Below are 23872 nucleotides of genomic sequence, written 5' to 3' on the forward strand. Positions count from 1 at the left end.
TCACTTTTAACGAACTACTGTTAGTTGGCTGTTGTCAAATTGACTTGCGCGTTCAGCTGCTTGCGAGTCGAAACCAACGTTCTACAATTTGGTTATAGGTGTTGTGTGGTACTACCCTACTCGGGCGCAATTTAATTTTCAATACTTTCGCGTGCAAGAACATCGTCGGATTTTTTACCGCACAAAAAAAAATACTTCGGCCGTCAATTACTCTGATAAGGTACGCTCGAGATTCGCGCTGCGACGACAGGAGATAACAGGCGTGTTTCAATTCACCGGCATCGAAACGTAGATTAGATGCATACGGCGGTGACAATGCTTTAACAGACGCAGAAGTCGCGCTTGTTCGGGTTTTGTTGAACTGCATTCCAGTATGCGTTCAACGTGCCCATCAGTTTCGCTTTCTTCTATAGGAACTTCGACATACCTGGGTCCTTATCCAGTCTTATAACTGCTCGCGTCTCTTGCTATATATTGCAGATTGCCGGAAATCACACCACAATATACGAGGCTTTCTATCAACAGGTATGATTTCTCAATTCTTCAGAGCATGACTGCGCGATCACAGTGCCGATAACCTTTTTTTGTAGGCGAATTTTTTCTGGAAGAGCACACCCATCTAACATATACCCAGCATGAGCTTTAAAACTGTATTTTAAGTGTATATTGTTGAATTAACCCTCGATAGACACATGCCATAGTACTATTAATCAATGTATCTGCCTAATATTTGTCTTTTGTCTTCATGCTCAGCTCTGAAATATGCATAAATCTGTCTACCAAATGTTGGTGTATACTCTAAAGCAAAATAATGTTTGTAATGGTAATGAGTATAGGAAGTGGAATATTAAGTAGCACTCAGTAGGCCTCTGTGACCAGAGACATTTGGTATTCAATGCAGACTGCCCAGCCCAGAAAGCCCAACATGTGCAAATTCAGAGCATGGAAACAAAACAAGGATGAGAAAAAAATGAAATGACAAGTGCTTCTTCTTGTCCTTGTTTCCGCACTTTGAATTTGCATTTGAATTTGCAGCCTAACTGGCTACTAAATGAAGTGTTGAGTGTACCCCATAAAGAGAGATATGTACAACAGACGTTCGTGCCTGTGTTTGTTTCAACAGGTGGATCCTGCTGGCATCAATCATGTTGGGGCACTTGAGGCCGCAGCATTCTTAAAGCGCTCTGGGCTTGCCGACGCCATTCTGAGCAAGGTATGCCAGCAGTGCTCTTACTTTTATGGAAGTAGGACAAAGAGTCACATGTGTTTGAAGTTGAAAGTGCACTGTTTCCATCTGTTAACCAGCATAATTTTTTGTTCAAAGCAGCATAGATACAGAACACAGTAAGGAAGCATAAAACATTGGAGAACTACCAGTGTACCCCCTTTGGCAGCATTGATCCTATTATACAGAGGATACATCATACGTACATGATATAGTTATATCTAAAGGTAGTTTGTTGATGAACTCAAGATTTAGTCGAATTCCTGGTCACAGTAACATTTTGAAATATGACTGAATACAAGAATGCCTGTAATTTTAAGTTCTAGTGCGTCAGCATTCTTAGGGTACTTCAGGCGCTTTCTGTGTTTTTATGTATGTTTGGATGTATCTAAACCATTTTCCCACCTACCTGGGTCACTGTGTAGTCCATGGTTGAATGGGTAGCGCATCAGCCTGCTGTGCTGAGGGAACAGGGTTTGAAAGCAACAGTCTGACCAACTTGGGTGGCTGAGTACGTGGCAATGTGTACATATGTGCCGCTCCTCGACGAATCTTTTTCACGTTGACGTACGTCACTAGATGCGCGACTGGGTAGGTACTGCTGTTTATTGAAACTCTTTGACACTGACTTGGAGCACCCAGTATGTGCCAGTCAGTCTGTGCTGGTCTTAAATGAACATCTTTGATGCCAACTTGGGTCCCTGGGTATGTGCCAGTTAGTGTGTGCCACTCTTCAGTGAACGTCCTTGACGCCAACTTTTTTTAGGTGTGTGCCACTGGGAATGTGCCGCTCTACAATGATTAAAAATATCCCATAAATTTCTCTAGTGCTGAGCGGCATCGGCCCACGTTACAAGTGCTCCTCAAGGACTGCAACCTGGCACTTTAGCAGGCTATGCCACAAATGCATAGGGTACGGTCTGCTTTTCAATGAACATCTTTTTTGAGGACGCTTTAGTGAACGGCACCTTTAATGCACTGGGTATGTGCCACTCTTCAATGAACCGCTCGCCAACTTGGGTCACTGAGTATGTGGTGTTAGATGTGCAGCAAGCGAGGGTACAATTCTCGGCATTTGCAGGCATCTGTGGGCCACGTGTAAAGTTCTTGGCAGCGCCACTAGATGTCGCAGCATGTACAGAAGAGCAAACATGTCTGCAATAGGCATTAGTAAGAGGCGATTGGAGGATTGGTGGAAGAAAAGTAGGGAAATGACAAAAAACGGAGACGTACAAAAGCGCAGCTCGAAATAGGGGATCGGAAAATTTGGGTGGGGTAGTTCATAGCATTCTTTTTTTTTTTTTTTTTAGTTTAACCTAGGTAGGACATTAGGCAGTGTAATAGCAAGAGCTTGGTGGCGCAACCCACCGCCCCGTTCCAAAGGGGACGCTCATAACATCCATCCATCCATGCATGAAAGGAGCCCAGTTTCACATGTTTCTAAGTGTTCGCACGCACCGGTGCACCATGAATTTTGGAGGCTACGCGCAGGCTTCGCAGTGACGGGGGCACTGGATGGCATCGTGTTCTTAGGGAAGTGCAAAAGAGGAGTCCCGCTGCAGTACATGCCTCATACATAACTCGTCTTGATGGAGGCAATATGTTGTGTCACTATATTGGTTCAATGCTAAACGCATTGCCGTTGCCAGTCATCATGAGATGGGAGTAGAAAGCTCCAGGTGGCAAAAAATTATGCTGAACAATCTGGCAGAATTTTGAAGATTGCCATGTAGTGTTGCTTGCCATGCAAAGAAAACTTTGGTTGCTGCTTTGAACATGTATATGCCTGTTACTTTGTATGCACACACATACTTGCATATGTACACAAATGCACATGCAGTTTATTTGAAAAAATAAATAAAAAGAATTTATGCCAGTTAGGACTCCTACATTTCTTTTTTAAGCTGATACATTGACATATTATACAATTTTTGTGTTGTGCTACTTAAAGAGCCAGCACAAATTTATATGATACTGCCGAAGTGTTGTGCCTGACACAAACTCATTAAATGATTGGGTTCTCACAGACCTGAGTGATAACACAAAGCACTAAAATTTCATCCTGTTCATTCGCATATCATTGCAGCCAAGCTGTGCGTAAAGGGCTGCAAAAAAGAGACTCAACTTTAAGTTAGCATCTTGTTTCATTTTATGTGGACCTGCTCATATCTTTTATCACCATCCTGCCAAAGCTGGTGGTGAAGTCTTGATAATGGTGACTCGGCTAATTGTGATTATTGCAGATTTGGGACCTTTCTGATGCTGGTGGAAAAGGGTTCCTCGACAAGCGGGGTTTCTTTGTTGCACTCAAGCTGGTGGCCCTTGTGCAAAACGGCAAACAGCCATTACTGGCAAATGTGACATTGCCTGCACCACCGCCAAACATGGTATGATCCTCCTTGTATTTTTGTTCTAGTATTTTTACTTTTAGAGTGGCATTATAGAAACACTGTGTCAGTTTGGACTGGTACACAGTCTTGCAAAACTTGCCCTTTTTCCTGTAGAAAGGGCTGATTATTAACGCTTTCGTTGCTGGGCATATCGGGTGTTTCTGCCCCCTGTACCCGCCGTGGTTGCTCAGTGGCTATAGTGTTAGGCTGCTGAGCACGAGGTTGCGGGATCGAATCCCGGCCATGGCGGCCGCATTTCGATGAGGGCGAAATGCGAAAACACCCTTGTATTCAGATTTAGATGCACGTTAAAGAACCCCAGGTGGTCGAAATTTCCGGAGTCCTCCACTACGGCGTGTCTCATAATCAGAAAGTGGTTTTGGCACGTAAAACCCCATAATTTAATTATTATTTTTTTCTGCCCCCTGTGTGCCAGAGGTTTTGCCAATGTGCAACAGATTAAATTTTTGTACTAATAGTGCTATTTATCGGTGATATACTGCAGAACATCTTATGTTTTTAATCTGAAAATTCAAACAATACAGTAGAACCTTGTTCATATGTTTTGGAAAGAACCGCTAGATAAAATGTACTAAGCGGGAAAACATACGATCCGAAGTAACTAAAATGTTTTACAGACTCGACTATTGTTGACATCTATGTAATGCGAAGATCTTTGCTGCACGAGGCGCCGATGCATGTCGAGCTGGTGGTGCTCCGGCAGCCCGAGACGCATGTTGTTGTTTTCCTCTTGCGAGGCCGATGGGAAACCGAGACGAAATCGAGCTGGTGGGCAACACCGCATACCACCGAAGCGAAACGTGATGCCCATATCACACCACCTGCAGCACGGAATGGCAGCGCGTTTCGATTATTGCCTACTAAAAGTGTGCCATACGCTACCAATGGCACTATGCACCACGCGCTGTAAAACAGATAGGTGAACGTGCTTGTCGCAATAGGTTTGGCGGCAACACCTGTGAATGTGGCGTGCGATGACCCAGGCAGAGATTTCCAGGCACCGGAATAAGAAATTGTGTGCGCCGTCGTTTTCACGTGAAACGGGTGGCTATATACTGTTGTGGATCTCGCGCTATGCGCCTTTTCTTGTTATCTAGCGGCCGGAAAATGTATACGATCGCAGTCTGCAGCAAGGAACGACACGTTTCAGTTATTGCTTATGAAAAGCGTTCACTATGCATCCGACGGCACCATGCACTTTAGAACAAATGGGCAAAGATGCTTATCGCAGTAGGATTGGCAGTGATATCTGTGAATGCCGCGTGCGACGACCCGGAGAAAATTTGCTGGTATTGAAACGAGAAACTGAGTGCCCACCGGCGTTTTTGCGTGAGATGGATGGGCGATTATTGCGGTTATGCTGTCGCAGCGGTCAACTATATACTGTTCTCGATCTCGCGTGCCTCGCGCATTTTCTTGTTTACATGGGATTTAGCAGCCGGAATACATATCATACAATCACAGTTTGGCGACGTTCCGAGCGTTAGTGCTGAAAAATCGTGTTTTCCAGTAACGTATGAACAGGTAAATATTAGCATAACTCTATTGGGACATTTTCTTTTTTCTCGACTGCGAATGTTGGCACTGGGATAATGTACGCAACGGGAACATATCAGCGAGGTTCTACTGTACAGCTATGCTAATTAATGATTTTAGAAAAATGTTTCACATACAACATGGCATCTTCATTGCTTTCACTACCACTTGAACACATCTTATGATCAACATAAACATCCTCCATTCAGAGTTCATAAGAAGTTCTTAATTTCTGCATCGTTCCAAAGACATGCAGGTTTTTCAAGCCAGTCTGCCATTTCGGAAAACTAGATGCGGCTTTACTCAGGCATATCACTTAAGGTTAATGAAGGCAATAAATCACAAATTTCCCTTTCTTCAACTTTGTGTGTGTTGACCATAATATAAATTTTTTATTCAAACATTCATTCACACTCATTCACAAGTGTATAACCCACTGAAGCAATATTCAGAAAGTTGTGCCTTGCCAGGCTGCGCCATGTACTTAGTTCTAAGATGATATTGTGAAATATCTTTTTTTCTCACAGGCAGAGCAGATTCGAAGCACCAACATAGATTGGTCGGTTAAGGTAAGCAGCTCAGTCTGGCAACATTTTGCAGGAAGTTACATGTTCTTGAATATTTATGAGCAAAACAAGCAACTAAGTACGTTAATGTGTATATTTGTTTTACTTCATTTCTCCAAGCCCTTGGAGCAGACAAAATATGTAGAGATGTTCAACTCCCTGGGGCCTGTAGCTGGGAAGCTTCCCGGAACCAAAGTGAAACCGGTAAAGTCTGGTTGTGGTTGTTGTTTCGCAGATGACTTGCACCAAATGCGTAATGCTACTTGATGCTTGATACTTGATGCTTGTTACAGGTGATGCTGAACTCTAAGCTTCCTGTGGATGTGCTGGGAAAGGTAGGTTTCTTGTTCTTGCTTGCACTGGAAATGTCATTAGCCAAAAGGGCTAGACTGTAGAAAGAGCAAGCAAGTACTACATTTATGCTGATTTTGGCATGTCTTTGTGGTTACTACATGGAATGTCAATTTAGGTGTTTTTAAAGTTGGATTGTTAAAGGTTCGTTCACTAAGGCTATTTTAGAACTTGAATAGCCTACCTGTTTGTTAGTTTTGGAAGGTCACTGTGTCAAGTAAATGTTTTTTAACACACTGGAACTTTGTTAACTTGGGGTCTGTTCGATTCACCTGCACCACTGTGAACCAGTTCACGGCAGTTCACGAGATGTTCAGAAATTGTGCAGCTCGATACTTGAAGTGCAGGCCCAGCTAAACAGTCCAAACGAATGCAAAGATGCAGACGTGGTGCAGGCGTTAGGTTTTGTCAGACTAATGTGCACAGAGTGCGCAAACTTGAGAAGTCCTGAACTGCAGGTATGATCGGCTTCTGGGCTGTAAACACACACCACACTTGCGTAGACACATCAGACGTGTGTAAGCGGGGTTTTAACGGTGCTCACACCCGTGTGCTGCATCATCTGGTATGCCGCTGCTTCACACCTGTATGCCTGCACTAACTCAGCACCAACAGTGGAGTAGGTGCAGCAAAATCATGAGCCAGCCCTGCACCTTTTGAAACGAAGTTCGTGGTTCTGCGGGTGCCATTGCTGCACCGCTGAAACGAATGGCACGGTGCAGCACCTCGTGAACTGGTTCAAGTGGCGCAGGTGAATCGAACGTACCCTTCAAGTCGCATTCTGCACAAAAGACCTTTGATATATCTGTTCATTGTAAGCATATATTGTATACATGCTGATATTAGCAATAATTTGTCTATTTACTTCATTATAGTTGTGTTGTATCGGTCCGAGTATATTATGCTAGTAATTTTTGCACTAAATACAGTGGCAGTTCCAAGTGAATTTTCTTTCATGTTAAAGCCCCATCCTTATTTGTTCAGCTGAAAAAAGACGTTTCAATGAAGAGTTACACACAAACTATCCTTTCAAAATTCCTTTTACGGATAACATTGAGCTGCATCACAGATTTGGTGATTTCACAAATTTCTGTTGTGCGGAGTAGGTACGTCCAGTAAATTTGCCCTGTTCAGTGGCCCTGATTTTTAAACCTGGTGTAACATTTTATTTTTCATAAACATTTAACTCACACTGGCCAGATGTTGTCACATTTGTGACTCTACTTCAGTGAGTTCCTTTAGGTATTCAAATGTTGCATTGTCACCTGTCTGTCACTTTTGTCATCTTGTGGCGTAAAAGACAGTTCTTAGTGGGCAATGACTTATTTTCTATTCTAGTGTTGTAATAACTTTATCTAGCTTAGGTTAATATTGTGAGGGTCTGCAGCAAGGAAACCACAGCCACATTTATTCCCAGATGTCCGTGTGAGGCAAGAGCTGCTGACAGAAATATCAGCTCAGCTACAATATCTTCCATTACTGTACCATAATGTCTTGACTGTTTTGTTAGATCAACAAATTTAACTGTTTGACTGTACTGAAAAATATTCAAGTGGCTAAATAGCGAGTTTAGGTTCGCTAAACTTGCAACAACACCTTTGAACATAGCTTGGTATAGATTAACGAGGCTTGTTTAGAACAGTGACTGTTGAAATGGAGCAGAGGAGTCCGCAAGAAACCTTGTCAACTGTAAGTTTGTACTTTAGCATTCAGATGCCTGCAGACCACACAGAAGTAGTTAAATATTGTGCTGCAAATTATTGCTTTTCACACAGAGCTCTGTCTTGTGCCTCTTCTAGATTTGGGACCTCAGCGATGTCGACCAAGATGGTGCCTTGAGTGAAGAGGAGTTTATTGTGGTAAGTGCAGGTTGTTTGAAGGGCAAACTTATGATGTCTCCTGATAGACCATGTTATTAGTGATTATGCCTTGCAAAATGTCATTTGTAACAGCACACAATTATTTTTGTTCACCAGGTTCATTAGGAAAATACGACACAGTGTGTTAGAGCCATGCTTGATGTTTATTGCGTGAGGGTGCCTTGTGTTGCATATATGTGCTAAGGAGTAGAAATAGTCCTTGAAATTGCATGGAAGCAGTTAATATGCGAGCCAAGTTGTGAACTGACAGAAATGCTTGGAGCCGATGTTCTCTGTTTATTGGAAACATGCAGGCGATGCACCTAGTTTACAAGGCCCTAGACAACTGTCCCATACCGAGTGTCCTGCCCCCCGTGCTGATGCCACGGTCTAAGCAGAGTCCACTGCCCACAGCCATCCCAGCAGACTTCTCTCCAATGGGTATGTCCGGAGTGCGCCGAAGGCCTAGCACCCCATCGTCTGTCGGTGCGCCCGACATTGCCTTGCACAATGTAAGCATCTTGTACAACTTTTCAATGACTATCTTCTCTGTTGCACACTTTTTCTGCCCACATCATTGTACTTCTGGCTGATAGATTGTGTGATATATGCTGGGCATGTCTCTTGGCCAGTGGGGGGGGCTAGCTGGCCCTGGTTGCTGTGGTTTTTGGAATAAAGTTAAACAGGTTGTACTGAGTTGTGCTAAAATTGCTTCTATATATCAAGAATTCGATATATTGTAACCTGGGTATAACCAACTTTGTGGTGCTTTCATTATACAGTGAACTCTCACTTGAGTGAACTTCAAAGGACCGAAGGAAATAGTTCACTTAAATGAAAGTTCACTAAACTGAATATTCGCTAGACCAACATAAGACATGGCATACAGAGTCAAAAGTTTGAAGTGCAATTCATGGAGCAAAAGACATGGCATCCATAGTGTTTGAAATGTGTGAAATGGAATTTGTACATATCAATGAAAAACACACCACGTGGGTCGTTTGTGCTCACACGCGGAACCGACGAGACTGGAAAGAAAGAGACGACGACCATGCCACAACTAGCCGGTCGGGAAAAAACACACACCACATGGTTTGTGGTGTGACAGATCGCCGCTTTGCTCTGGCGGCGTTGTAAGCGCCAGCGATGTTACTTTGTTCATAGCCTCTGAGATTACATGCTTGCTCGTTTTGTGCGGGCAATCTTGGAGGCCCTGCCTCATTGCCGTTCATTTTCCGCGCCGCCGCTTTGCCCCAGGGGCGCTGTAGCACCAGCGACGTTACATTGCCGCTGGAGCGGTGGTTTGATGAGGACGGGCATCGGTTGTGCCTGCAGTGCAGTGCAGTGCAAGCCTTGGTCCTCTGAGCGGGTTAATTAAATATTGACTGTTTTGAAATTCGTTTAAGGGAAACATTTTTGTATAGAATCTATAAGAAAACTGCCGGGGATTTTTAAAAAGTTCGTTATTCTGAAATATTCGATAAACCGACGTTCGTACGACTGAGAGTTTACTGTACATGGATTGAACAAAACTGTGTGACAGCGTTGAAATACCCTGTGGTGATCTGACTTTTGCAGCAGCATGTGTAAGTAATGCAGCGAACCGATAGGGCCTAGCTCTTTATTGGTTTATGTGTCTTACTGCAGCCCACCTAGTTACCGGTGCACATGCTGTCAAGATGCTCAGCCGCATAATAAAAAAAGAAAGAAAACATGCTCAGGAAAGTACATGAGAAAAAAAAAAAAAGAAAGCTGCTGTAGGTGGTTTGGTGTGGATTGTTGGTGCTTGGAGTTCTATCTCATGTCCAATTCATTTGAAGGAATTTATTTTCCATGAATATTGTTAAAATGTTTTGCATGTTCGATGTATTGCATTATTTGCTGTACCTAGGTATATCATAATCAGGCTTGACTGTATCATACTTTGCCAACCCACATCAGTATACCTTCTTGCGTACCTCGGTATCTCTGTGTCTGTGAACATACCTGGCAAATACAGTCGAAGTTGGCAGAGGATAAGAAATTTTCAGACATAGGATGGAGTCAATATAAGAAAAGGTAACTGAAAATGCTGAAAAGGCCTTTGTCTTGCAGTGGATATAAGTAGTCTGATGATAACCACGGCATGCAACATTTTTCACACACAATCGCTGCAGATAGTCTGCATGTATTGGGCACATTTAATGTCCAAAGAAGTTTTCATAATTAAGAATGGGTCAATAAAAACCCACTTCGTTGCTTTCATGTTTTTTGCACCTTGAATGATTGAAAAATCTAAGAGCAAGTGCTAAATCTGCCTACAGTTATATATATATAAACCTGCCAAAAAACAAAGTAGTAGTAAACTAAGTTTTCTTTCAGAACAAAATGTTTTGTTTCCCTTAAAATGTTGTACAATGTTTCATAAAATTGTATATGCTTCTGTTTTCGCCTATGTACCTGTTACATTTGTTAGCTCTTCAGCGTATAGAACATGAAGAGCTGATCCTTTGAATGTTGTTCCCTTTGGATCTTACTTGGATAGCTTCAAATTTTCTTTCTCAGCCTGTACCATTGAAATGTAGAATAACCTGTCTAGGTACTTGTCTCTGGCAATTGCCACGTGAGCGTTTTATAAAGGAACTTTCTTTACACGTGATATGTTAATTCTATGTTGTATTAGTGCACTTACCCTTTTCTGCTATGTCTAATATATGAGACAGCAGTATTTGTAAATAAAGTCTAAAAAATATTAGTCACTGCCGCGGCAGCTCACTGGCTATGGTGTTGCGTCGCTGAGCACAAGGACGCAGGTTCAACCTCCGCCGTAGAGGCCACGTTTTGGCGGAGATGGAATGCAGAAATGCTCGTGTGCTTACATTCAGGGGCACATAAAAACCCAGATGGTCAGAATTAAGCCAGAGTCCCCCTTTACAGTGTACCTCGTAATCATACATATATTTTTTTAACCTAAAGCCCCAGAATTCAGTCTTATCTTTCTCTCCCCTCTGTAGTCACCATCGAATGTGGCCCAACTTCACCCAGTGAATTTTCAGCTTTTTACACCGTGTTAGTAGAAATAGAAAGGTAGCTTTCACCAAGGGCTTCAAAATACCCATAATGGTATCGATGACTTGTTCAATTGATTAAATTTCCTTCCAATAACCAGTTCAAGTTGAGCTATGGTGAACATGTGTTGAACACTGGCGATGCGTCACCTTTCAGTGAAATCTTGTCTGGATGTTTCAAAAGCTAGACTTATCAGCTGTGACATTAGTAGACACGTTCTAGCACCATCTGGTAACGAGCCTACTTAGCCAACAGCATGGCCGTGTTCTCCCTTTATCAGACCCTCCACAAGCCACCGCTTCCATGGGTGGTCAGCGCCGCAGAGATGGCGAAGTTCAGCCAGCTCTTCACGAGCCTAGACACCGACATGGATGGGCTGGTTAGCGGAGCCGATGTCAAAGGGACCTTTCTTAAGACTGGTCTCCCTCAGGCCGACCTGGCCCAGATCTGGTGAGTAGTAAGCTGCTTGTTGCAAGTATATTGTGGTGCTGATGGAACGTCATCATCATCATCATCATCAGCCTGGTTACGCCCACTGCAGGGCAAAGGCCTCTCCCATACTTCTCCAACAACCCCGGTCATGTACTATGATGGAACGTGCTGGCTTCCAAATTGCATTCATCATGCATAGCATTTGGATCAGTGTCAACACTGCTGCCTGTTCTGCTTCAGATCTGCTGTTTAGTTTAATGTGCTCAAACCATCATTCACTGAGATGAGCTGGAGCTGTTTGCTGTTCGCATCCCTTCAGTTACAGTTGAGCCTCAGTGTACCGAACACTGATATAATGAATTATTGAATATAATAAGGTAAGTCTGAAATGTTTCTCGATGATATCAGTCTTGTAAAGAATACATGCTATTAAAAAATAGTGAATGTAATGCAAGTATTCTCATCTTGATTATGACTTTCTTTATGAAGAGGTTTGACTGTAAGATTAGATTTGGGATGTTTCTAATTAAAAATGGGCGTGAAGATAATTTGACCTTTTTTTTAAAGATCATTTCTGTATGCACCTCATATTGCCACGAAGGAATAAAGTTAAAAGTGGAATTTGCTAGCAGACGTGTTTTTGGAAGAATACATAGTTTTCCATGCAATGTGGCACCTGTGCCTTTTTCATGTCCCCTCTTCCATTTTCTTTTCTTCTCTAGAAATTGTCAATCAACTTGACTGCATTGAACAGACTCGCAGATCCTGCTTCACTGCTTTGTCAAGCAGGGCTTGCACACCTCCTCAAAATCCTTGAAAACCTTTGATCTTGGAAAAAGAGATTCAAGGGCCCTTAGAACTTCCTGAAAATAAATGTACTCCTTGAGTTCCGTAAAAGCAGGAGTTGGGTTGAACATTCAAAGCAACAAACTTCGTATAGGAGCTATCTCATAGACACCATCTACCATGAAACAATCAGATATATCTGTTTTTAAAGAGTGTTGCTAAACAATTGCAATGTGACGTGTCCACAGCCACCAATGACGGGATTATTTAAATCATCATTGCCATCATGGAGCTGGACAAAGCCAGATCAAGCAGCCAAGCAGTGCCACCGTTTTGTTGTTTTGCTAGTGCGGTGGTCTGAAAATGCATGGCAGAAAGTAACTTTCAGTCATTTGGCATTAACATGACAAGAATGTTTTGGTGAAGTCGGACACTACTAACCATCTGCCACAAGGCGATTGACATTATAACGGTGCTGCTGTCACCTCCAGATCTGGTGAAGAAGAATGTTCATGTGCATGTAGTGCGAGAATACAACACGCTGGTGCGCTCGACTTGAGTAGCTGCGGTATCGGCCGCTCCAGAAATCTTGTGGTACCATGGCTGGCCGGCCTAAGTAAACAGTGGTCATGGTGGCTACCTCTCCGTGCCACCTCCTACAACATCATTACAATAGGAACATTATTTTAGAAAAATGGCCGAAGAGCTTGAACCGTTTGTCCAACTCGGCAGCTGCTTAGCTGCAAGAAAGTGCGACTAAGAATTGATTTCATTACTTTTCAGTGTATCCATGGGTATGCGTACGAATAAAATTGGTTTTCCCTTCCTGAATTTTTGCCTTTGGCATTCTTGAAATCCTTGAATTGTTCCTCAGTTTTGAGTCAAATGTTTTATGCGAACCATGGTGAAGCTTGTGCAGTTGTACCCCGTGACATTTTAGTGGGTCTGTTTCCCACAGGAACTTGTGCGACACGAAGCAAAATGGGAGCCTGAACGCTGAGCAATTTGCGCTGGCTATGCACCTGGCAGCGGAGAGGACGAAAGGTGTCCTGCTACCCACCACTCTGACACCTGACATGGTACCACCTTCATTGAGGCCAAAGCTCCAGGCATCGGCAGTTGGTTCACTGGTAAGCATTGGTAAAGTTATTCTCTAGGAAACATTTGGACTGGCATGTAAAACTAAATGCACTGCCCTTTGTTGTGCTGTGGTGGACACAATCATGCTCACCATATGGAGTCATTGAATGGAAGCGTTAATTCAAGCCATATCACACTTCTGAAATTGCAGAGAGATCAGTTTTTACCTAGAACAGAGGTTAGACAAGGCACGAGCGAAAAACAGGTAGCAGCTTCAGCTTTGAATGCTTAAATCATACCCATGATTGATTGCAGCAGCATGAAAGTAGTAGCGGTTTATTACAATATGTTTTACTTGAAATAAAAGCTGAGTTTGAAAGGAGTGATGTACCAGACCAACATGATTTCATCTTTGCCTTCATTGCATCCTTGCCAGTACATGTCTCTAAACTTGGTGCATTGGTAACATCTGATCCTATTAAAAATGGTGCTGGTGTTGTTTCATTTCTTTTGCCATGATTCTCAAAAACTTCTAAATGCACCCGCTGTGGGTGCTCACTAACTATGGTGTTGGGCTGCTAAGCATGAGGTCGTGGGATTGAATCTCAGCCACGGCGGCTGCATTTTGATAGAGGTGAAATGTGAAACACCCGTGTACTTAGATTAGGTGCATGTTAAAGAACCCCAGGTGGTCAAAATTTCCGGAGTCCTCCACTACGGCATGCCTCGTAATCAGAAAGTGGTTCTGGCACGTAAAACCCCATAATTTTTTACTTCTAAATGCACTTTGGCTTCCTTGTGGTAGGGTAGACACTGTTGGCAAGGTTATGTTTTTTTATTGCAATTATCTTGGGATATGTTTAGTACCTTAAGCATATGATAGAAGCACCTGAAAAGGATTTGATTGGTGACACTTCTGGTACTTGGCATCACAGGAGTTAGAAAAGCTTTAAATAAGATTGGGTCTCCATCACAGCTTTTTATGTGCGGGGGCTTTGGATACGTTTACTAACATTTAATGTGTTGCCAGAATAAGAAGCAACTTGACATCTCATGTAACCTTTGTGGGGTCTCTCACACCCATGCTCTTGGGACAAAGGAACGACAACACAGTTGTGCAAACAATCACAAGGGAATTTATTGCACCTTTCATAGATCAATGCCTGCTAGCCGAGTTGCTATCCACAAAACATGCCGATGGGCGCGCGACAAATCTAGAAGTCTGACTCACCGCGACCGGAAGCGAGCGAATATGTTCGCCCCATGCTGCATCCCAACGCCTGGTCCTTTGCGTGTATGGTCACGCGAATCGTGGAACGTTTGAAGGCGGCCACGCGAGGCGGTCTCGCAGAAGCATGGGTCGGCGCGCGGGACGTCCTCGCTGTTAGCCGACCCGCCGGGGAAGAGACAGCCCGTCCTCCCCTGCGCCCCCAAGTAACCCTGCCGTGAGGCGGCGTTAGCAACGCAACACTCGCGCCATCTCTCGCACTGCGCTTCAACCACATCGGTCGCGCAGGCGTCACGCAGGGGACGCGTGAGAGTCGCGCATCCCCACACCTTAAGGCAATTACTCCAGTGATGTTTTGTTGAGAAGCACTAGTTTTGAATTTTCACAAATATCTAGATGCGATATCCCAGGTTTTACTGCATGGTATGTAGCATTGCGTGTGTGAAGCAACATTTATAGCAGTGGTTCTGATGGCTAGGGTTTTTAATCTGCAGGATGGAGGTGGTCCCCTCGTTGGCCTAGAAGGGCTGACCAGTTCTACACCACCACCCCTCAGTGCTCCAACTTCAGGAAACAAAGAGCTTGACGTGATCACCGATGAGATGAAGACATTGCAGATGCAAGTTGTTTATTTTTGTTTCTACCTCAGCACTCTTTATAAGGGTTTACTTCTGCTCTTTGTTTGAAAGGACGAACATTGTAACTGCATACAGAAAACTGTTCTGTCATCCAAGCACTGGCACATGCAAGCATAGCATAGACTACTCTGCTATTTATCCAATACTGCTAAAAGTTGTCAAGGATAAAATCTCTGTTGATGAATCTAAGTGATGAGCCTCAGTTGGAATGTCCCTGTATCGTGCTGAAGTAGCCCACGAATGGACTACCCAGAGGAAATTTGAAGTGATGCATCATGCCCTCCTCTGCCTAGAAAGTCCAAGAGGTTTCCTTTCAGGCAGCAGACTACAATATTATTAATCACTCTTTTGAACATTGGATGCTGATCTGAACACTATTCGCTTGGTTCACTGATTTTGTCACAAGTGCCACACCCTCTATGCTTGTTGATAAGTTACGCTGCCTCTTGGAAATTTACTCGGTTCAAACGGTGCAATAATATTGTGAGAAGACAGATGTGTGCGGTGTGAAAATTTTGTGGCATTGAAGAACTTCTGTGATATTGTAAGGTGCTCAGTGGGGATCTGGATTTTCAAAATGTGTAAAGGATGTTTAGATTCCTTCTGCATCATGTTTGCGCACCCAACTTCTTTGGTCGTGCTAAGTTGATTTAACTCAACTGGTCGTGGTAAAATTACTGCTTCCCATTTTAAAATCTTCGGGCACTCCATATTAACCAGCCATTGCCCCGCTTCGCATTGTTTGTGGGTGCAGAGACAAGTCGACGCTGGAGCAGGAAATAATCCAGGCAGAAACCGATCTGAAGACCAAGAGCGTAGAGCTACGGAACCTCGAGACGGAGATCGAGACCGTGTCAGCCATGCTCAAGCAGCTCGACTCACAGAAGAGGGAGGCCCAGAAGCGGCTCGCCGAACTCGGTGCTCAGGTGAACTACGCGGCAGATGTTGGCAGATGTGCCAGGCATGTATGGTGATTGTGTGTGCTGTTGGCTTACCCGATGGTCCATAAAATACCAGAATACTCTCTCCCTTAGATTTTATCACAGATCAGTATTTTAAAAGATACACTGAAGCAAATAAATTAAGTCACTTTGCACAGGTAAAGTGTTCTTTCACGCCTATGTATTTGTTGATTTTGCTGTAGGAGGTTGATTACTGGAAGAGAAATGGAAGGCCAAACTTTCATTCTTAAAATTGTCACGCCAACACCGTAGTGCCAGCAAATCAGTATTGTGTTTCAGATTTCAAAGTATTTTTTCATACTTGGGCATTGTGCCACATTTTTTTAGCATCCCTTTAAACTGACATTTGCACACTTAACATTACTGCAATATTGTGATGCTAAGGCAAGTTTTTGTGACAAGACCAAGCACGCAGCAGATGTGACAGGCACAAGTAGCTCTATTGTCATTATACTGCTGACAAAACCACCAGCAGATAAGTATAACACAGTTGCAAAGGCTCTGCACACTTCATTTGAAGTTTGCATGACAATAGTGTGGTATTGGTAACACGCCTGCCTCAAGCTAAAAATGTCCAACAAACACTGATTTTGAATTAATGCCTCATTTTTCTGTGCAGGTTTCAGCTTGCAATAAGGAAACCTGCATGGCTCAAATTAATTCAGAAACCTTTCGTAATGGCCTTCCTTGCACCTTTGTTGTACCTTTGGGTCATGTAATAATGGTTAACGACTTTCTTACACTGGTGGATGTGTTTACACCTTTTCCCTCTCCTTCTCTTGTTGCCACTACTTAAAGCCTGAATAGCATATCAAACAGTTCGAAAAGCATTTAAAAAATGATACATTTGGTGCTGTGAAGTTAAATAATTCCTCTTAGGAATTGGAAGGGGCCATTATATGAGGGCAAGTCTTAGTCATTGCCCCTATTTTTTATTAGCCCAAATAAGGTACAGATAGGTAATTACAAATGTACATACTATTCTACGTACCTTGCTCTTTTTCCACATAGTCCCCACACCGGTTCAGACATTTGTCCCATCGCATTGCTGAATTTGAGATGCCCCTGTGGTAGAATTCGTCCTGCTGACTGTAAAGCCACCGTAGCACTGCTGTCTTGCTTCATAATTGCACGTGAATCGCAACACCACCACCTCGCACTTCTTAAAGCGAGACAGCTTTCCCCATGCGTAGGCTGATTTTCCCTGTGGATTTTGATGGCCGTTCGTCCCTTGCTCCATAAAAAATGAATCGCACTTCATTGCTCGTATGCCGTGGATGGCTGAAGCACAACCGCCATATTCAACAGCTGACAGCAGCACTGTGCCGCGGAGCTACTGGCAGTCCAAGGAAGGTCCGCTGCTGGGAATGGATATACATATTGACTTTGCATTTACAACCGTAACTTGGCTTTAAAAAAAAGGGGGGGGGGGCAAAGGCTTTCTGATTCACCCTCGTATATGTGTGTAGTATAGGGCAGTTAATATTGCCAGGGTAAAATCCTGCCTGTGTATTATTTTATAGCCCCCTTAGTTGCTCTGGGCACAGCTTTTGAAGTAGCATATGCCAACTGCATCTTTCAAGCTAAAATTTTCCCAGGCTCACAGCACAAAAGAAAAAAAAACAATCTTTTTTTTAATTTAAGAGTATTGTTTTATTAGCAGTGTCTTTACATAACAATGGAGTCTACAAAAGTACCATATCACATGTTTTTCAAAGAAAGCTCGGGCAGTGTTGCCGTGTGATCTTATAGCATTACACAATATAATCATGTCGTTGTGCCAACTTGTATTTAGTTCTGCTTTGTGTTCTTGGTACCTTAGAGGAGCTGGAGAAAAGGGTGAAAGAATGTTGTGCATGTGGATAGCACCTAAATACTGCCCATCTGAATCTGTTGACTTTTTGTAGTTTACGTAGTGTAACTCGAAAGTGACAATGCATGCCATAGCAGCAATGTTCTATGTCTCAATTTCCCTATGTATTACCATAGAATTACTTATCAACTAGCTGCTAGCAGATCAGTCCACAGTTATGTTCCTGTAAGGTCAGTAGAGAGTGGGACTCAACTGATTTGCCAGCTTATCGGCCATATGTAAGTTGGAAATGAGTATGAAGGAAGGCATTCGTTGCAGTAGAAATTGTCAAAGCCACTGTTGCACTAGAGCATACTGTAGTGCACTGTAGGGGTCGAGGCTTGCACTTACACACTTTGAAGAGTTGCATGATCATGTTTTACTGGCATTCTTGCTCCGTGCATTGTGCGCAGTTAGCATCTGCTATCTGTGGCAGCGTGTAGTGGAATCCAGCTGAACCCTTCATTCCCTCGAGTGCTGCATTTGCATGTCTGAGCATAGGAGACCCCAAACCTTGCCTTTTGTATTGTGCGCCTTGCACTGCTGCCACCTTTTGTTCGCCATTAGCCATGATTTGTCGCAGCATGGCAAGCAGTACTGCATATTTCCTAGAACCTACGATGCATCCTTGTCAGTTGAAAAGCAGTGCTGTGTACACCAGTTCAACAATGGGCAGGGCAACAACGATACAGGCATTCACAAATGCTTCTAGCAACATGTTTATTCCCTATGAAAATGTAGGAAGGAATAACTTGGCTATGGAGGTCTGCAGAAAGTACTGGTGTGCATGAAACAAAATTGAATCTAAAGATGACGGGTCACATTCTTGTGATCTTACCACCTCAGATATCCTTTTGACATACCTCTTGCTCAAGGATGCCGCACTAAATATACAATGATGCCTAGGAAGGAACACAGTGCTGCTTCTCAACTAGAACATGTTCCCAGATAGCCCTCACACAAGACAGTTTTGCCATGTTTTGCCTGCTTTTTTTTATTCTTATTTATTTTAAATGTTGCACTTTACAGCATAACCCATTTAGTACAGCATCTTGCATTGCCCTATTTTCTGCAAGTAGCAGAAGCAATTTGAAGTTATGTCCTTCAGGGGATTCAAACTCCTTTAATCTATAGGAATGAAGACTCCTTTAAGAAAGTAAACTACAAAATTGGGTGATGAGGTCTCAAGGCTTATTGGCATTGTGTATAATCGTGCGCCAACAATTAAGCTTCAGATCACCGAGCACTAGCTTAGTTTAAAGCATGTAGCTTCTTATGTGCAATATTTGCAAATGGCACTGAAACTTGCATTAAGTGGGTTCTGCCAGGAGCACTTTGTTGCTTTTGTGGTTTCATTGTGTTTGCTGACCACATGCCCGAGTCAAGTGTGATGGTCATGAATAGACATGCATGTCTTTTTTTTTTCTTCTTGCTTTTTTTAGAAAGCAGCATTAGATAGAAACTTAACAGAAGTTAGAGAGGAGTTTGAAGAAGAGAGAGCGAAGGTACATACCACTATTACTTTGTCTTCTTATTTTCTTACTTTTCACTTAAACTTGGCAACTCGTGCTCAAGGTGCTATATGCACAAATTTTCCCTCGCTGCTTTCTGCCAGCATGATGTACCTGCTTTTCTGGTTTGCATGAATTTTGCATGACCCCTTTTTCTTGCTTGCATGAGCAACTTGTACTGTGCAATGGCAGTCATGGTAATTGTCCTGAAATGAGGCATTTCAAGATTCAAGTCCGAGGTGTTGAGAAGCATTGTATCATGCCTAATTGATCAAATCACAAAACTCTAAAGGAGTTTTTGCAAACATAGAACTGTGGTTACACGCAGTTGTAGGTATTCATGTATCTGCACTTCAAAAAAGGCAGTCATTTATATGCCTTCTTGTTCATGAGACTTGTTCAGCAGGTTTATTCTCAGTCTGTTTGACTGAACGACTTCCTGTGTACATTTTTAGCTGTGTTTTGTAGATCAGTTAGTAATATATTGTCACTCTGTGCGAAAGAGTGTCGGCTTTGTCAGTTAGTCTCAAGTCAGAATCCACCTCTTGCATGCTTACCTGTCTTTCGCATGCCTGTCTCTTTTCTCTGTATCACGCTGAAATAAAATTTTCATCTGCAGCAGAACCTTTTGATGCTTTTACCCAAGGGAGATGAAATGGCCTTCTGGCCAGCTTATGTGCCATTCTATTCTGCCCATGTTTATGTATAGGTGTCAGCACTGAAGAACCAGCTTGAAGAGCAGTCAAAACTTTTAGAGGTGAGTCTGTTGTGCCTTTTTTCTATATTACAGTACTTTATTGCATCATGTGCTCACAGATCTTACTGCAAGAGTCACTTTGGCTTTTGTTGTCTTCTGCTTTTTGTACAAGTTTGACGCATCTTTGTTTAGGCTTTTGGGTTATACAGCAGTTTTGTTTATATACATTACTATTCTGACAGTAATAAATTGGCACATAGCTGGCAACTTTTTACCATTCTTTTTTGGGACTGCTTTTTGTGAAGAGTTTCTTCCACTCTGTCATTCACTGATTCATTGTTTAACGTCTTGACCTTAAGATCCTCCATGATGGTTAAGCTTATCCTACTTCATCACAATTAAAATTTTATCTTTCATTGCTTTTTGTCAGTATAGTTATTGTCTTTTCTAATACCTTACCAGACTGTTGTGATGGATTATGTTAAAACAGACATTTGTAGAAATGCCTGTGGTAGGGAACTTTCATCTCCAGCAGCCTTATAAAAGGTGTTGAAGCATGCCAAGCACAACTCCAATAACAAAGCACAAGATGAATTTTTCAAGTTTCAATCATTCCACACTTTATAGAGTTAATGGAAAATTCCCAACTAGGACCGCATCTTTGTGGATGCATGACTTTGACACTATTCCTGTATGTGGCTTTATGCTTTTCAAGTCTGGGCGGTAGTTGGGGCTCATGCTCTGGCACCTGTTTCTTAATACCATATTCAGGAGTGCAATACTGAGAAGTGTCACTGCAACATTGCTATTGATTGCCCCAGCTATCGCAGCTGAACCAACAGAAGTAAATGTAATAAACTTTTAGATGGGTGTTGTTCTTGTTGATAGCCTTTGTATGTCAAGTATGGCAAATGCAAACATTGTAATGTCTAACTATTCCTATTGGTAGACTTAAACATCACACTGAATGGTAATGTTGCGCAGAAGTGACCTTAAAAGTGATTGTTTTACAATGTGGTCCTAGGGCACTGTTTCAGAGTGTTCGCTCGACATTCGCAGCTCTCATATTCCAGTGTTGGTTTTGCAGTAGAGGAATACTAAGCCTGACATGTTGCCATGTCTGCTTCCAGGAACAAGAGCGAGACCTGGAGCAGAAGCGGGCCGAGCTCATGGGCCTCTGCCAAGAGGAGTCTTCACTGCAGGCCGAGATTGACAACAAGAAGGCACAGGTCCAAGCACTCAGCCAGACGCAGCAGGACACGCAGCTGCAGATCAGCCAGGTGTGTGCATGTGTGTGTTTGTTGGCACTCACGTTGATGTGCAGGGCTGAAGTGGGTAATTGGAATGCCTACTACGATGGCTCAGGGGATATTGCATTGTGCTGCTGAGCATGAGGTCGTAGGTTCGATACCTGGCCATATTCTGATGGATGCTGAATGTAAAAAAAGAACACTTGTTTACGGCACTTTGGATGCATGTTAAAGGAACCCAGATATGGTCAAAATTAATCTAGAGTCCTCCACTGTGGTGTCACTCACAAACCAGTGTGCAATTTCAGGACTTTGGACCTCGTAATTTACCTAGAATACCACTAATATGGGTGCCCCATGTGCAGCTAGGCTGGAAGGCGAGATACTGTGGTGTACTTGTGCACAGCTTGTCCAGTTATGCAAGAGCATGTTCCTGATCCCTGGTGCAATGAGTTGCAAGTGCAGTAAGTTCTGAAGGAAAACAGAAACAGCAGTTCGCTCTAATAGGGCAGTAAAGGAAAGCACTAAATTAGTTTGCACGCGGTTAGTTTAGACTCACAAGGCAATGTTTCAATTTCTTTAATAATTCTTACATAAATAATTTTTTCATGAAATTGTGTAAATAGGTTTTACTACAAGATAAAATGAAGGCCAAACATTGGTTTTAAATATTTCGTGCCGAAGTGTTGGCGCCGTACATTAATGCAACATCATGGATTTTTCATTTTTTTTAGAGTTCACTGTAGTTCATCTTTAGTGAAAGTAATTAACCAAGTCGGAGTGGATGTCAAAATCGAAGTGCTGGTGCAGCAATCAAGGTAGAGGCGCCATCCGTATTTTGCTTTTGCATCTTTTGCATGTTTTCTGGTTTGCCAAGCCTCCTCACGGGAAGAATAGATTTCTAATGCAATTAGCATTCTTTGCATACCTCAAGCATTTTTTTGCTCTGCCAGTATCTGTTTGACCTCATTCACAGTACTGACTGATGCACGGCAAAACTTTACACGGCACGACTGATAAATGTGAGAATGCATGCTCTTCTAAATAAAAGCTTTATGGCTGAAACAGATGCCTATACAAGTGTGCCGTAGTTCATTCGAAGCTGAAGGTAATGAACCCCTAATCTACAGTGCCTGTGGCACGAAACTGGCTGCTGTTGGGAGGCCACGTTTAGTGAAGCTTTGTTAGTGGGTTCCAAATGTGCAGATACTGTGGCGTGGGACTAACAGGACTGCACTGGATACATGGTTGGGAGGCCGCTTTTAGTGAAGATTCCTTTGTGGTGCCCGAAGGTGTAGGTGCTATGGCATGTGGGTGTGTTAATGTGCTTTCTCAGCATACATCTCCAACTACAGGTTGTAAATAAATGTCCACCAACACGGTGTGTCCCTAGATAGCTTTCATGATAATCACATTAACATTGACAGTCATCGTGAAAGGGGTTCTGCTATAATTTCTGGTATTCTATCAAGGTAATTCACTAATACAGCTCAACTTATGTTTCTGTTTAGTGTCCATTTTAATGTAGTATTCATTTATTGCAGTGTTTATAGACAAGCACCAAGGCAGGGGAGAATTCTCTCCAAGAGACGCTGTGTTGTTTCATTGTTGTGATCACCAATTGGCATCTTAGAAGTTCCAATGATGGACGCTTTCTGTTTTAGGTATTGGATGCAGTTTGCTGTAAACTTGTGTGGCTTTTCAGGTGAAGGCAAAGCATGTGGCACTGGAGGAGCAGCACTTGCAGCTAAAGACATGGGTATCGCAAGTTGAGCGTGCACTCCAAGCTGGTGACCCGGGTCTGGTGCCAGAGTCCCTGCTGCGAGAGGACCAGCTCTCGACAGGGTTGGAACCGGAGTATCAACAGCTCTCCAACACGGTCAGTCACCACTCTCTCGGTGCAGTCAAGCAAATAGTTTGAAACAAATCAAGAAACACATATTTGTGCCAAGGGCACTTAGGGCCCCTAAATCACTTCTTATTGGGAAGGAGAAATGCATTTGAAGTAAAAATAGGCTACTTCAGAAATACTTTGCCGCTAAAAGTACTTCAATGCATTCAGCAGAAGCGGAGTTATGGCGCTGAAACACGGCCTTCATGGTGCTTCCACTCCTTCAATGATTTGCACTGCGGAGGCCAGGGCGCTGGCGCACAGTTCGGATTTGCTTTTGGATGTTTACATAGACGCCACTACTTCCGATTTTGGTGCCTGTGAAGTGCCAAACATAAGCCATGCCATGCTGATAACGCGCATGCCGTTCGTCACTGGAAAGTACCGGGCTCGCAGTGTTAAAGAAAAGAAACGCGTCAAGGTAGATGACGATTATTGTTGTGTGGCAGATATACACCCCAAAGGGTGCAAACTTTTTTAGAGCGAAAGATGACTGAGTAGTAGACTGCTTTTTAAGACAAACTTTGTTAAAACAAATTCTCCTATAAG

General features: G+C 43.0%; 1 protein-coding gene across 3 annotated transcripts in view; it reads left to right on the plus strand.

Moving 5' to 3' along the window:
- LOC142560042 (uncharacterized) overlaps positions 1-23872 on the plus strand; it is a 37318-nt gene that overhangs the window by 773 nt on the left and 12673 nt on the right. For 2 of the 3 annotated variants that reach the window (XM_075671810.1, XM_075671811.1), the window contains exons 2-17: positions 481-525; positions 1124-1213; positions 3469-3612; positions 5700-5741; positions 5859-5942; positions 6032-6073; positions 7889-7948; positions 8263-8460; positions 11277-11446; positions 13173-13344; positions 15017-15141; positions 15915-16086; positions 19417-19479; positions 20195-20242; positions 21313-21462; positions 23138-23311. In XM_075671810.1, the coding sequence (XP_075527925.1) occupies positions 481-525; positions 1124-1213; positions 3469-3612; positions 5700-5741; positions 5859-5942; positions 6032-6073; positions 7889-7948; positions 8263-8460; positions 11277-11446; positions 13173-13344; positions 15017-15141; positions 15915-16086; positions 19417-19479; positions 20195-20242; positions 21313-21462; positions 23138-23311 (1779 nt within the window). The remainder of the gene's footprint in view (positions 1-480; positions 526-1123; positions 1214-3468; positions 3613-5699; positions 5742-5858; positions 5943-6031; positions 6074-7888; positions 7949-8262; positions 8461-11276; positions 11447-13172; positions 13345-15016; positions 15142-15914; positions 16087-19416; positions 19480-20194; positions 20243-21312; positions 21463-23137; positions 23312-23872) is intronic. The other variant, XM_075671812.1, reaches the window with a different exon arrangement.

This window comes from Dermacentor variabilis, chromosome 10 (genome assembly GCF_050947875.1).
Source record: "Dermacentor variabilis isolate Ectoservices chromosome 10, ASM5094787v1, whole genome shotgun sequence".
Taxonomy (NCBI): Eukaryota; Metazoa; Arthropoda; class Arachnida; order Ixodida; family Ixodidae; genus Dermacentor; species Dermacentor variabilis.